Source organism: Lichenostomus cassidix, chromosome 17 (assembly GCF_008360975.1).
Source record: "Lichenostomus cassidix isolate B80296 chromosome 17, HeHo_3.0, whole genome shotgun sequence".
In the NCBI taxonomy this organism is placed as follows: Eukaryota; Metazoa; Chordata; class Aves; order Passeriformes; family Meliphagidae; genus Lichenostomus; species Lichenostomus cassidix.
Window position 1 is genome coordinate 1,386,070 of NC_139497.1, and position 14,420 is coordinate 1,400,489.

Sequence of the window (14,420 nt, forward strand, 5' to 3'; positions counted from 1 at the left end):
CCAGCTCTCTCCAGGGAGCAGCTGCCAGCAAAGAGCACCACACTCTGCAGAGGGTCCTGCTGATGGTGCAAGAGCAAGAACACCTAACTTCTGTGTCTTCCCAGGTGCTATTTGTAGAGCTTTGGCCTGTCAGCTCACATTCCCCCACCAACTGCTGTCCTGTCCCAAGCTCAAACCCCACAGGCAGTCAACTTGCAGAAGGTATGGGAGGAGCAACACAGCACAGACAAGGAATTTATGCTTTTTTCTTAATAGATTTGGTATGTTGAAATGCCAATTAGGTCTATAGATCTGACTGGAGCATGTTCCAGGCACCAGTGTTGCACACAGCAGTAAAGTGGGAAGTTACTGGAAAGCCTCAGTTAAAGAAAATCAAATTCCAAGACGACCCACCAGTTGTAAAACTCACAAAAACCAATTCATGACCAAACAACAAACACAATATGCTCCACAGGCACTCTGCCATGCTGGCACTAAGCTGATTTCATTTCTACCCAGTCCTGCAGAAATGAACTGGGTGAGGTCCTGCACTGCAGTTCTGTTTCCTGGAGGCACATGGGTCCCAATGGGGCTCAAAGAAATTACAGGCCATTACACCAAATCTGGCTAATGAAAATCTGCTGTCATTTTCCTGAGCATCCCCAGACTGACAGAAGAGCCCTGAACCAGTTCACTTTATCTGGCCCATAACGTTGGTTTTCACTAATCTTCAGAGACAGTCCCACAGATAAACCAAGCATGGATTATCCCAATCTAATAGCATTACACCCGATCCAGCCAGCAAGCACAACAAGGGCAGCAGGAAGAAAAAGAAGGAATTCACACACAAAGGAGGGGAATCAAAACACAAAGGACATTTGTAAAGAAAAGCCACTAGACAGAATGTGCATGTCAAAGAGATTAGAGAGCTGCCTGGGTGACAGAGATGAGGGGAGATGGGGCATTAGGTGCACTGGAGCTGGACTTGATGTGTGATTAGAAATAAAAACTTAGCAAAGATACAAGTTCTTGAATATTTGCAGTGATGGTTTGTCCCCTGAGCTCTGCAGAGAGATGAGGACTCGGCAGCAACTTCCAGCTCCAAACTGTCCAATTGTGCCAGTGTAGGGACAGAGCTCTGAGAAGCACTGGAAGAGAAATGCAAGACTCTAATTCTGCACTTTCCAGCTATGCCAGAGCTGTTCTGTAAGCAACAATATCTTCATCACCTCAGCTCAGCCCTATTCAGCTTACTGCTGGGCTTGTTTCAGCAAGGAAACAGCAGGGACAGAACTAAGATTGCAGCACAAAGCTATGCAGGAAATGTGTTGGAGTAAACAGTGTAAGGGACATCACTGAGCCTGGAGAATCCCAGTTTGGGAGCAGATGGGAAGACTTCAATTGCAACTGGGAAAAATCACTAGAGCAGTATTACTATGTGAAGTGGGTTTTCTTGGACAGCTCTCCAGGCTGCAGGAGGCAATTCTGCAGTCAGATTTAAGGGGAGAGGCTTTGAATGAGGAAAGACAGGTTTGGTATAGTCCCAAACCCTTGAGATGCTGTTGTTTCAGAGTTGCTGATATTTACCAAGGCAATGAGGGGCAGATAACATTGGTTTGGAAAACAAAAGGAGAGATGCCGTGAATTTTTGCATTTCTGAGAAGGCTGGGAGGCAGTGAGAGGCCCATTTTCCCATCCCACATTCCCAGCCTGAGCAGGTCTCAGCTCTCTCTGGCACAGCAGCAGGAGCACCTGCCTGGGCTGTTCCTGCCCCCCAGACCCCCGAGTGCCTCACACCAATTGGGAAATGAATCCCCAGGGTAGGTGGCTGATTAAACACCAGGCTTGCCCATGCGATGCAGCTGGTTTGATTTCTTAGATTGTTTGAAATGGGTGAAAAGGAGATTGCACAAGAATTCAAAAAATCTGGCTAATGATAATTTTTTTTCCAGGAAGCCTTGCTGAGCAGTTACCTGGAGCTACATCACTACAGTTTCCAAAAGTACAGAGTATTTCCTGGATATCTGTTATTCTAATCTTTTCCAAGACATGGACAGTTGTGTCTTTGCAGACCCACTGGGAAGCAGATATTAAGAAGTTGTTCAACACTAATTGGTTTTTCTAAGAGCAGCATAGGCATCCCTTTTCAAGTATGTTTAAAAAAATAGAAGTGGGAGACATGACTCTGTTCAACAAAAACAAGTTACAAAAACAAGTTATTCTCCTCGTAAACAAGTAGAAGTCTCCTCTGTTCCCTTTAAATTTCTTAGCTCGAAGGTTTACTATTATTTGAGCCATCAATAGTAAAAGCAACGTTGTCAATCTGATTCATTACACCATTAGAAGACCTTAAAACATCTAATGAGTTCCTTATCTAGTTGAAGACTAACAATAGCAAACCAGTGGAACTTCTTATCTGAAAATCAGACAAATGGTATTTAAAAGGCTGCTATCTGGAGTGAAGGATTTCAAACATTCTGGTTAATTCAGCAGTGTCTGAGGTAACAGTCCCAAGTCACCAACCCACAGGGGCTGGGGCAGAAACAATCAGAAGTGGCTGAGCTTTCACAGCCTGCAGTATATTCAAACACAAATCCTTCACCACATTCAGAGGGTTACCACTGCGGTGGGAACACTCCTGTTTTGTAGATGCAAGTGTGATTAAATCCACACAGCTCACCACTCCCTGAATGCAGGGAATGATTTACTGGCTGCTATTAATAAGCAAAGATTCATTGTATACAGTGTAAGAATCTCGTACTTCAACAGATATATAAAATGTTAAAAGAATAAGCGCAAATGAAGTGAAATATTCTAATTTAGCTGTCAGATATCAAAAAACCTTGAAGGACAAGGTCTATTCCTTGAAACACGAGAGTTCAGCAGGGCTGCCCGGCCAGCACCGCCTTGCCCTCTCTGTAAGGCAGCTGAATTCCTAACGACCTTTCCCTGCTGCATCCTAATTAGGGATTGTATTATTATTATCAAAAGGAAAAAGGAGGGGAGGGAGAGGGGGGAGGCAGAGAATTAGCCACAACAAATGGACCCCAACACAATTATATTTGCACAATTACTGCCATTTCCATGGCAACCCCTGCTCTGCCGCTCTCCCACCGCGCACTCCTGCTCGGGGTTGGGGAGTGGGAGGAGGTGGGGAAGGCACTGACCACCGAAGGGTTTGGCCTCTGAGTTACAACTACAGCTACTTCTCAATAAGGCAGTTTTCAATCGTTAAAGGAAAGATGAAAACTGCAAAAACATCTGTAAAAAGCAAAACTAACGCTTCACAGAAGTAGCCAGGAGACACCTGTGTGTCTCCAGAGCCCACCTGGGCACAAAGCCGGAGCCTCAGAACAGCCCAGCTCTGACACTGCACCACAAGGCAGAACAGCACAGAGTGTGGAGCTGTCAGCCAGAGCCGTGCAACAAGGAAATTCCTCACCCTAAAGTTCCCAAAACAAAACTTTAGGTCTCTTCAAAATAAAAAACATTCCTCCTTTCCAATCAATTCTAGTTCCTCCTCGTGCCTCCAGCTAGCACTCATCACACAGCCAGCCCCATGCCCTGGGCAGGCACACACACAGGCAGGACACACTGCAAGGACTGCACACAGCTCATTACCTGCTAGCAGAAAAACTCCCTTCAGGATCACGCCAATCAGCACAGATTTCATGGCCGACTCCTTGTGGACATTGGTGACAGTAAAGGGGAAAAAAATGGGGGTGAAGGGGAGGAGGGATGACAAAAAAGGCCGGGCTGACAGGGCAGTGTGTGCAGGCGCTCGCTGGTGCCAGTCACACGAGAAGGGATTGCAGGGAAAGAGCCGAGGGAGCAAGCCCTGCCCTGCGCCAGGTCTAATCCAGCCCGGCTCTGACCCTCCCAGCTGGCCCCTGTCCGTGCTGACACCAGGAATGTGTGCTCCCAGCATATTCCTGCTCTGTGCCTCACAGCAGTGCCCAGCAGTGCCCACAGCCTCAGCTCGGCAGGGCAAAGCCAACAGACAAGCTCTTGCCCTTGCTGCATTCCAGGTGAGTCTGCCAAATCCCACAAAAAAGGCCAAAATGTTCTTTTTATAGGCTAAGCCAAAAAGCTGCATTTCCACCATTGTGCAATATCTAAACCATAGGAACAAGGAGAGTTCCAAACACAGAGTGAACATGGGCCTCGCTGCACATTCCATACTGAGAGAATCAGGGTCCATCAGGTGCTTTTCCTCCTCCCTGTGCTCTGTTCCAGGGATCTGTAAGCACAGGCATTTCCACTCTGCCATGTTCACAAAGAAAAATCTCAGGTTTTAATGACCATGATCTGTTTCTCTGAAGTCAAACTGGATGGAAGGAAATTGCCTGTATTATGCTGAATGTACTGGTTCAGACATGGCACTGCACAATCAAAACTCTCTTTCCTCATTAGCCACCTTATTATATTAGCTGTTGCAGTCTTCTTTTTCCTCTGTGGTTCTGGGTTTTGTTTTTGTTTTGTTTTTTTAATATAGTTACTTTCATATTATAAAATTCCTGGAAGCAGAGTTGTATTTTTATGTTGTAAGGACCCAGAGAAATTTCTTATTTCTGTGAGGAAATGTTATCTGGGAGCTTTTCCCCAAACTTGGAGTTTCTATTTGTATCAACATCAGGCCCAAGCAAACAAAACCTCCCACATGTCAGCGTCTGGAATCTGCATTAGCACTATCACTCCGATATTAAAAAAAACATTCCAACAACTCTTGTAGCTATTTCACTTTCATAATTTTGCTCAATCCAAACATGCCAGTCAGTTTTACAGATACTTGAAGCGGTAGGGATATGGTGAGTGTTTGTTTGGAGTCAAAACTTCTCAGAGAGCCACAGACCTGTGCACACACAGACCCATCCCAGCACAGATTTGGAGCATTATCTTCATTAGCTATTCTGACCCTTCTGTTATTGCTCCAGAGAAAACAAACAGGCAGTTGTGCACATTCAACAGGCAGTTGTGCACTACTGCAACAAAACGTTAACAACTGTGAAGACTGCAGAACAGTCAAGGTCTTCAAAAAGATGCCTGTTTTGGTTTGTGCACCCACACCTTTATCTCCACATACACACACAGAGTCTACCTGCACACTACTGCCTGGAAATCCATCACACCCCAATGCACCCAGCACGGATTCTGCTCTCACCTGGCACCAGGCACAAGCAGGCTCTGGACTGCAGCACTCACAGCCTTCTGATCAGATGACAGGGAAGTCAAAAGGTCTGATTAACACGGAGCTGTGATCCAGCAGGGAAAAGAAACGTGGAGCGGAAGGCAAGGGGGGGAGCCTCACCAAGTGCTGCCTAGCTCCCTTCAGCTATATTTACCAAAAGGGATTTGGTTGAAGGGGGAACAGGCCTCTAATCTCTTTACTATCTTAACCTTTTAGCTGCCCTTGCTCTAGAGGCTCCGTCTCTAAAACAAATCTGAGTTAAGAAATACCTGCACAAAAAAATTAAATCTATCCAAAGGTGGTTAGGAGGAAGAAGCATCTCCCATTTATTTCCTGACCCATGACCCAGGAATTCAAGCCCATTTGATCTGGGCTGGCACCCTCACAGAGTCACCATTTATAGCTGCTGCACAGAAGGTTTCTACTTCTTTAAGGAAACAAAGACATTATGGCTGAACAAAGTGAGATGGTCAATAAGCCCTCCAATTATACTGGGACACATTCACACCACATCACCTTCTGATTTCTCATGAAAGTAGAAGTGTTCCTCAGCCATGTGCAGAAAAGCTCGCAATGTTCCCATGATCACAAGGTGCCACTGCCCCGGGCTGGGTGACTGCGGTGGAAATTCCATGCTCATCCTCCCTCATCGGGGCTGCCCAGTGCCACAGAGCCATGGTGCAGGACATGGCCTTTTCCTCTGCTTGAGCACAACTTTAGCAGCACTGGGAGCACTCAGGCCATTTAAAAGTTTTTAAAGGATGAATGATCCAAACTCCACTTCAGTGATAGCATTCTTGCAGGTTAAAAATCAGTCAAATGGAGATGCCTGTCTTTTTCCTGTCCTGGTCTAACCTATTGCCTAATAAACACATGATGGACTGAAACCATCTCTGAAAAAATTAAATAAGGAATTCATTTTGTTGGATTTCTTTTCCCCCTAAAAGACAGACTTTTCCTCTTGACGACAGTTGACATAATTTCCAAGAGTATACAAGATTCCCTCTCCTTCACACTTCATTTAGTACCCATGAAATCTTCTGATTCACACTTCTTGCATCCTCTCAGGGTACATATATGCTCTGCTAAAGCACAAACCATGTGCTGAACAGACTCTTCAGGACCTGTTGTTCTCTCAGGAATGAGGCACCAGTTTTGCAAAACACATTTCCGAGTGAAGCTTCATCTGTCTGCGTTGCACTGAGGCACCACTGAGGCAGTTAATTTGCAAAGAAAGAATTTCTCCTGACTTGCATTGTTATCCCAACACTCCCCAAATTCCTCAGACTGAAGAAGCAAACACACAGAAGGAACCCCCTGCCACCCCAGGAAAGCATTCTTCATCAGAGTAGCAAGTTCACTTTAATCAGCAGAGGCAGCTTAAACCCAAGTTCATGGCAGATCTAAGCTGCCACAGAAATGTGTTTTGAAGAGAAACATTATGGGAAGCTTCACAAAGTTGTTCTGTGATCCTAATATGAAGTAATAAGCTGTTTACCCAGCATGACTGTACTGGGATTAATTGACAAAGGAGGGGAGATTAATTGCTATTATTTCCCTGTCAGCTTCACTCCTCCACACGCACTCACTGATCTCACAGACTGCTCCCAGCCCTTCGCTGTGTTAATGTGTCAGAACTACCTCAGCTGAGACAAAGTCCTTTACCAAAAGCAATATCCAGAAGAGCAACCTGCTTCTAATCCCCTTCAAGTACTAATGAACCCAAATTCGAAGCAACAGAATGAACTCTAGCACTCCTTTGCCCATCAGCCCATGTTTCTGTCAGCTTTTCTGCCCATGAGCATGCTAAGAATTGGAAAGGATTAAACAGATCTGCAGCTTGGCAAAGCACAATAAAATTCTGAGCTCTGTGAGGGTGCTGGGGCACTGCAGGAGGAAAAGAGAACAGAGCACAGATGTGAGTGGGAATTCTGACAAGAAGGATAAACTTTAAACCATCTCTTTGGACAAGATCTCAGTTCACGAGTACAGCATTGTAACTGCTTGAGAAAGCAGCGATAACGAGCTTAGATAAAAACTGATTTTCAAAGGCGTCATCTACAAAAGCAAATTTTTCTTGATCTGGCCTAAATTAGCAAATGAGATAGGCCAGGAAACCCCACAAATAATTCAGCTCAGTTACAGAAGGTGTTAACTGGAAGCTGATTTTAGATCCTGGGAATGAAAGTAATAGGTCTTCCCAGGGAAGAGCTGGGCAGAATTAAACCAACACAGCTCAACCACTGCAACCACAGAAGCAAAACAGAAATTTTTCCCATGCAATAAAGGCCTGAGAGAGTCTCTGGAATGTTGTTACCTGCTGTTGCAAGTTAAGGGACAGGGTTTTCTTCTGGCTTCAAGTGTTTCTTTTTCCCACGAGATGGCAGCCTGGTATCACTGTGGAGAGGTTACCCTCAGCTCAAATCCAGCAATCCAGGATTGTGCTGGGATCACCTTTCTTATAAACTACTCTAGTGTCAAATTTCCCAATACATGTGGAATTAAAAGATGAAGACTGAGAACGAGTAATTTAAACTCAGATGAGGTTTAGTACCAGTTACTAGAGGACCTTCCCAACAGGGCTGACATTCACTATCCCCCAGATTCTCAACCAGCAAACTGAACCCTTAGGGTCAGGCAGGGCATTTGGGGAAGAATCCAGACTCCTCATTCCCTTGTAAACAGAGAAGGCTTCCTTTGCTCACATCACAAAGACCTTTTGACCTCCTACATAGCAGATCACTGCTTTCAGCCAAAAATGGCTGGATCTTAATCACCTCTTATCATCCCAGGGTGCTAGTGAATGGAGATGTTTTACAGATGTTCATGTGCTGGTGAGCCAATCTGCTACAGCCACTAGCCTGTGACAACATTAAGCATCCCTTTTTTTATTTAAGGGTTGGTTTTCTATATACTTCATCCTACATGTATAGAAACTCCTCCAGTTCTCCCAGGGAACTTTCACTCCAGGATACAAATCCCCTGGGTACTCTGATCTTAGACTCTATTCTGTAGCTGATCTTATGTCTCCAGATCTAGTTCATGGCCTATCAACTGACTTGCCCACAGTCACACAGCTTTCCCGTGGCATTTGAGCCCTGAGCTGCAGACACCCTGCTGCACACTCCCAGTCCAGCTCAGTCCTGCCCTCTCATCCTGCAATCCTGCAGCCAGGCAGCAATGCAGGAGCTCAGCATTAGCCAGCCAGAAGGATCTGATCCCAGCCACCCCCCTCCCCAGGGTTACCTGAGTAACCAGGGAGGCACTGGCAGAGGAAGCCATTCACCAGGTCCTGGCAGAGCCCTCCGTTCTGGCAGGGCTGTGACTCACACTCATCGATGTTGGTAAAGCAGGTCTCCCCTGGAAAGTGAAAACATAACAGCCTCTGAAGTGCACTTGTGCTGCACTGAAACAAAGAATGACAACTGCAGTCATAAATTCTGCACTTCTTTTCTGTCACCTAAAAAATGCTTAAGAATTTCTTGAACTCTGGTGTGTCTCTGCAGGCACACAGACATCAGCACCAAAACAACAGGGGCAAAATGAAGTATGGAATGATTTTCCAGTGTCGAACACTGGCAAGATCAGAACTTCTGAACCATTCCCATCTGTGCAATAGTGGACCAAACCCTCATCTTTCTCTCATAAAATAATGGAAGTATTATTGTTTATGCCTTCCCACTAGGGAATTTCCCCAGCTGTTAAATCCAGCATTTTATCTGTATCTCCAATCCAGGGAAAGGGTGATATTTCAGTGGAACATCCACAGAGCTTCTAGCTCCAAGAGCACCATATCAATAAATCCCTCTTCTCCCCCTCTGAGTTGCTGTCATGAGAGTAGTCTCACCAAGGAAACACCTAGAATAGTAATCTGTGACTCCAGGGAATTAGCTTCCTCTGATGAGGAATTTCAGAGATATCCCTAGGGGTGAATTCTGCCATATGCATGAGAGACTGACAAGGGGAAAACACCCTGGCACCTGCATAGCCAGAGGGTATTCATGGAAGCATAGGGAAATGCATAGGCTGCTGCCCCAGCCTGGAGACAGGTTTGGACAGGGAATGACATTCAGCTGCCTGCAATGGGAGCAGAAGCACATTCCTGATGCATCAAGCTGCCACCCCCTCTGAAAAAACAGTCCTTTAGTGATTTTTGCTGCAGAGATAACATTGCTCCATTCCCATCTCCCCAGACCAGCAGCACTAGGCAGTGCAGACAGGATGAACTTTTGCTGTGCAGCTCACCTGTAAAGCCTGGCTGGCACTGGCACAGGAACCCAGCTGCTTGGCTGTAGCTGAAGTTGCTGGGGAAGTGAGGCTGTGTCCCGTAGTGGGCTGGGTTGGAGCGCTCCAGGCACAGCCCCCCGTTGTGACAGGGCTCTGTCACACACTCGTCCACATCCTGCTCACAGTCCTGCCCAGTGTAACCTGCCACGAGACACTGCTGTCAGCATCGTGCACAACTCCATGGGAACTCAGCTCCCAAACACTGTGGCTCTCCAGGGTGAGAATAACACCCACAAATCTGCAGCTCATCTAGCAGGGAGTCCCCGGCCCTTTACTTTCTCCACTTTGTCAAATACAGAAGCCAAAATCAGCAATTTACAGGAAAGCATCACCGCATGATAGAGAAACTAGTGATGGAAAATGGCAGAAAAGTGAAAGAGAACTTCATGGTTGAGAATCAGGGTGATTTTTGCAGGTCAGTTGGATTTTGGGATAACCTGTAAAGTGCAGCAGTGCAGCCTCACTGTTCCAGACAATGAAAACTCACTGTGGGCCATGCAGTTTGATCATTAATTCTCTACTTCTTCAACGCAGCAATCTAGCACTTGCTGTCCATGGCCATGTGCCCACACACCACACCAGCACAGAGCCCCAGCCCACCTGGCCAGCAGGCACAGCTGTAGCCCTTGATTCCCTCCAGGCACGTGGCACTGTTGTGGCAGGGGTCAGAGGCACACTCCAGGATGTCCAGCTCGCAGTGGGTCCCCTCAAAACCGGTGTCACTGCAGTCACAATGGTAGCTGTGGGGCACCAAACAGAGCAAGGCATCAGCTCTGCCTTGGACAGCAAAGCCCCGGGTGAGGAAAGGGCAAAAGAGCTCAGCTGTCAGTGCTCACACCCACTTGTGTTCACACCTTACCTGTGGAAAGGTAAATTCAGACACACAGGTATGTTTTCAGCAGTTGCTTGTGCTGTTCATGCTCTGCAAAGCTCTTTGTGTTTGTTCCTCCCTTCCTTTAAGCACCCCTGGAGTGCTGGGAGGGGGCTTCTCCCTTATTGCCACAAATCATTGTTACTGCCACTAGGATGTACAAAACACTAAATCCAATCCTCCCCACAGCTTTCTACTCTGATTTTCACAGGTTGCACTGAGTAGACTTTTAGATCAGTCCTGGTTTCTAACTGCCCCCACCACTGGTTCCTCACCTGTTAACGAGGTCATGACATGTCCCATTGTTCTGGCACGGCTGGCTCTCACATTCATTGATGTCCACCTCACACTGGGCTCCTCGATAACCTGGTGCACATGTGCAGGTGTAGAACCCAACATGATCATTGCACAGGGCCCCGTTTTGGCAAGGGTCTGAAGCACATTCATCTATTTCAGTTTCACAGTTCACACCTTTGTTAAAAAACAGAAGAATATCTGTGTTACAAATCCAGGAAAGCGTATATGTGCTGCCTGGAATTCTGAGATGAAATCACACGAGTTGTGCTATCAACCCCAACTGGCCACCAGAACGATCTCTACCTACTTTTCCAAAATATTGTTCCATTTATTTCAATTCTGTTTGTAACTTGCTTTGTGATACCCAGGGAAAAAGCACTCAAGCAATGCAAAACACTGGCTACAGTGATACCTGATGTTAGTAAGTGATTTTATTGGGAAATGCTATTCAAAATTTAATGTTAGCTCCACCACTCCTGGTCACAGATAACTGCAAGTGACGCCTTTTTGGTCCACAGTCCCAACTTCCCCAACAGAACAAGACCTCATGCAAGATTTCTATGCAATTATCTTATTTATGTTCCACCTCCTTGAGTTGCCCATTGCCTGGCATCACCTCCAAACCTTACTCATTACAGTGGCACCTATCAATCCATCTAATCTGCCCTCCTTGGCAAAGGCTCCCCACAGAGTGGGCATGGCCATCCTAATCCTGGCGGAATGTGGGCCCCCTAATCTGGTTCAAACCCCTCAATACCCACACAAAACTTCCTTCACCCAACCAAACTCCAGCTGCCAGCACCAGGAAACAACCTGGCCTTGCCAGCCAATGGCGCTCAAACCTCTGGATGCAGAACTAAATTACAAGGCTAAGCCTCATGTTTGACATCAGAATAACTTGAAGCACAACAAACTCCTCCAGCTGCCTGGGTCCCTTTATCACTCCTTTGGCAGGGAATCCCACAATCCTGAATTGAGGATTCAGCATAAAGATAAAAAAAGAAACTGATTTGCAAAGACAGAATTATGCTTGATACTCAAAATCACCAGTAACCTTAGGGCCCACATAGAAATTCTGTCTTTTTTCTCCTTCATCTCTGTTCATTTTTATCAGAGAGTGAGTCAGCATCAGGGACTGCATTCCTGATGTTGTAACTTCTCCTCATTCCACTGGTAATCAGCAGCATTCCTTCACAGCAACCCAACTCCTTAAACAGTCTGTGAACAGGAGGAAGGCTGAGAAAGTTCATGTGCGAGGTGGTACCAGGCAGACGTGGACACATTCCACCCCACTGCACTCTGATAAGCAGGGCTGCAGGAAGGAGAGCCCCCCACAGCCACCTCCCAGATAACTCACAGGTGTGGATTCCTCTCTGACTCACCATTAGCACACATGCACAAATGAGAAATACTTCAATCATATGCCAAATAAACATTCCCCAGGCATGAAAGAATTGGAAATCTCCAACTAAAAGACACTTTTTTCCAAAAGATAAGTACCCCTTAGAAAAATCCTGCTAGACCAGACAAAGAACTAGAGGCCAGGTCGGCAGAGCTAAGTTATACCCAGAAACACTATGTATCCATTTCCTGATGAAAAATCTTTTTATGTATACCTCCCTTAATTTCATGCGGAGAACTAATCACAGCTTCATGTCTAGTACTCAAGTCTCAGGTAATCCACTCTTGGATCCCTGTCTCTCAACACCTGCACCATCCATGGAATTCAAAGCCTCAGGGATTGCCTGGAAGCCACTACGAACAGCCCTATGCAGTTACCGACACGCAGCCCCAAACTCTGCGGGAATCCAGAGACTGAGGCAGCTCCTCCCACCGCAGGAGCGCAGCAGCAGGAGGCAGAGCCCTGGGGCCGGGCGGTACCTGTGTATCCGGGCGCGCAGTGGCACTCGTAGTGGTCCATGTGGTTGAGGCAGGTGCCGCGGTTGTGGCAGGGCCGGGACGCGCACTCGTCGATGTCGATCTCGCAGTTGGAGCCCTGGAAGCCTGGCACACAGAAGCAGCTGTACTCGCCCGCCCTGTCCCTGCAGATGGCCCCGTTCCGGCACGGCCCCGAGGCGCACTCGTCGATGTCGTCCCCGCACGTGGCCCCGCTGAAGCCGGGCTGGCAGAGGCAGCTGTAGCCGCCCGCAGCCTCGACACACGTGCCGTTGTTCAGGCAGGGCTGGCTGGAGCACACGGAGCTTTCTGCTCGGCAGCCTTCTCCCCCGGGGCCCGGCTGGCACCTACAGGTGTATCCTGTCGTGCTATCTACACATTCAAAACGCGGGTCTGTGCAAGGGCTGCTCTCACACTCATCGACATTGTCACAGTCAGTTCCCGTGGAGCCAGCTGTGCACACACACTCATATTCCAGCAGGCCCAGAGTCCGGCTGCAGCTCATGTGGGCAGGACAGTCATGTTTAATGCAAGCATCATAGAGCAGCTCACAGTTCATGCCCATGTAGGCTACAGGCTCCACAGGGCAAGTGCACTGGTAACCCACTTCCAAATCCTTACAGCTCCCCCCATTCTCACATGGGGATGAGGAACAGCCACTGTCATTGTCAGAGTATGAAGTTCCTGTTGAGTAAACAGACTTTTTGTTAGTCAGAATTTGTAATCATTTTCTAAAGAAAAGAAGTTCTGCTGATCCCCACATACAACTCAGAGATTGCCCACCTAAATTCCACACTCCAAAGGGCTGTTCTAGCCAGGAGATGAGAAGGATACTAGAGAATCAAACATTTACTATAAAGAAGACAACATAACAGCCCTTCACTTGGTGGGAATTGGGAATCTCTTGCCAAATTGGGTAACCAGGTGCCTTCTTTTTTAGGAGACACTCACAAACCAATTATTTTACTTGTGCTTATTCATCCATGAGTCACTTTGAGAGCAGTGACACATATCACCTTAAATCCATTCACAAGATTAACTTCGTGTAAAATTCCATGACCCCTTTCAGTGGCAGGGCACAGCACTTGTGCTTGGAAATCCAGAGAGGCAGGATGAGTTCAGGTATTGGCTGTGGCTCTGTATGTCCCAGCTGCTCCTTCTGGGGATACAATTTTTTTCTCAGCTAATCCAGAAGTGATTTGAAGATGCTCCCATAAATAACCCAAGGCAAACTCCAAATGGACACATTTCACACAGTCTCTGATTACATCAGGCAGTTCAGGTTGATAACCACTGATCCTTACTCACCCTTTGCCCATGTTAGACATGTAAATTTACACAGCAGGACATTTTTAGCAACAAAAATCAGGGACTGATGTGATTCTGATGGCATTGTAGATCCAAACACTCAGTACCTGCTGAGCCAAAACACCAGTCTAACAACAGATACCAGGAACTAATGTTGATACCAGATTCCCCTAAATCTGGGAGCATTTGGATGTGATCAGTTAATTCACACTGAGACACAATGCCTTGCTTTCCCCACAAAGGCAGAGTTTAAAAGGCTCTTGCCCCAGTAAGTAACCAGAAATGTGATGGGATGTGCCCACTGAACTGCAAATTTAGTTCATATCAATGAGATTATGTAGTATATATGATTAGGGGAAAAAAAAAAAAGTTCAACGTAGATATTTCAAAATGGAGCAGAATGGAGTAATAGGAGGAATCCTCATTTCTTTTCCAAAAGAAGTTTTAGATTTACTTTGTGAAACAAGGGGCAGATTGGCCAAAGGGCAGGACAGCCCAGGTGAGAGGAGACAGAGGCCTTTATATTAGAATTAGGATATATGTCCTGGAATCAATGCCACAATTAAGCACTTTCCAAAAGACATAAACCAACCA

General features: G+C 46.6%; 1 protein-coding gene across 8 annotated transcripts in view; it reads right to left on the reverse strand.

Moving 5' to 3' along the window:
* Positions 1-14,420, reverse strand: part of CRB2 (crumbs cell polarity complex component 2) — a 55,394-nt gene that overhangs the window by 11,820 nt on the left and 29,154 nt on the right. For all 8 annotated transcript variants that reach the window (XM_085076704.1, XM_085076705.1, XM_085076708.1 and 5 more), the window contains 5 exons: positions 12,504-13,202; positions 10,601-10,796; positions 10,055-10,194; positions 9,413-9,595; positions 8,414-8,527 (listed from right to left, as the gene is read on the reverse strand). In XM_085076704.1, coding sequence (XP_084932830.1) covers positions 8,414-8,527; positions 9,413-9,595; positions 10,055-10,194; positions 10,601-10,796; positions 12,504-13,202 — 1,332 coding nt within the window. The remainder of the gene's footprint in view (positions 1-8,413; positions 8,528-9,412; positions 9,596-10,054; positions 10,195-10,600; positions 10,797-12,503; positions 13,203-14,420) is intronic.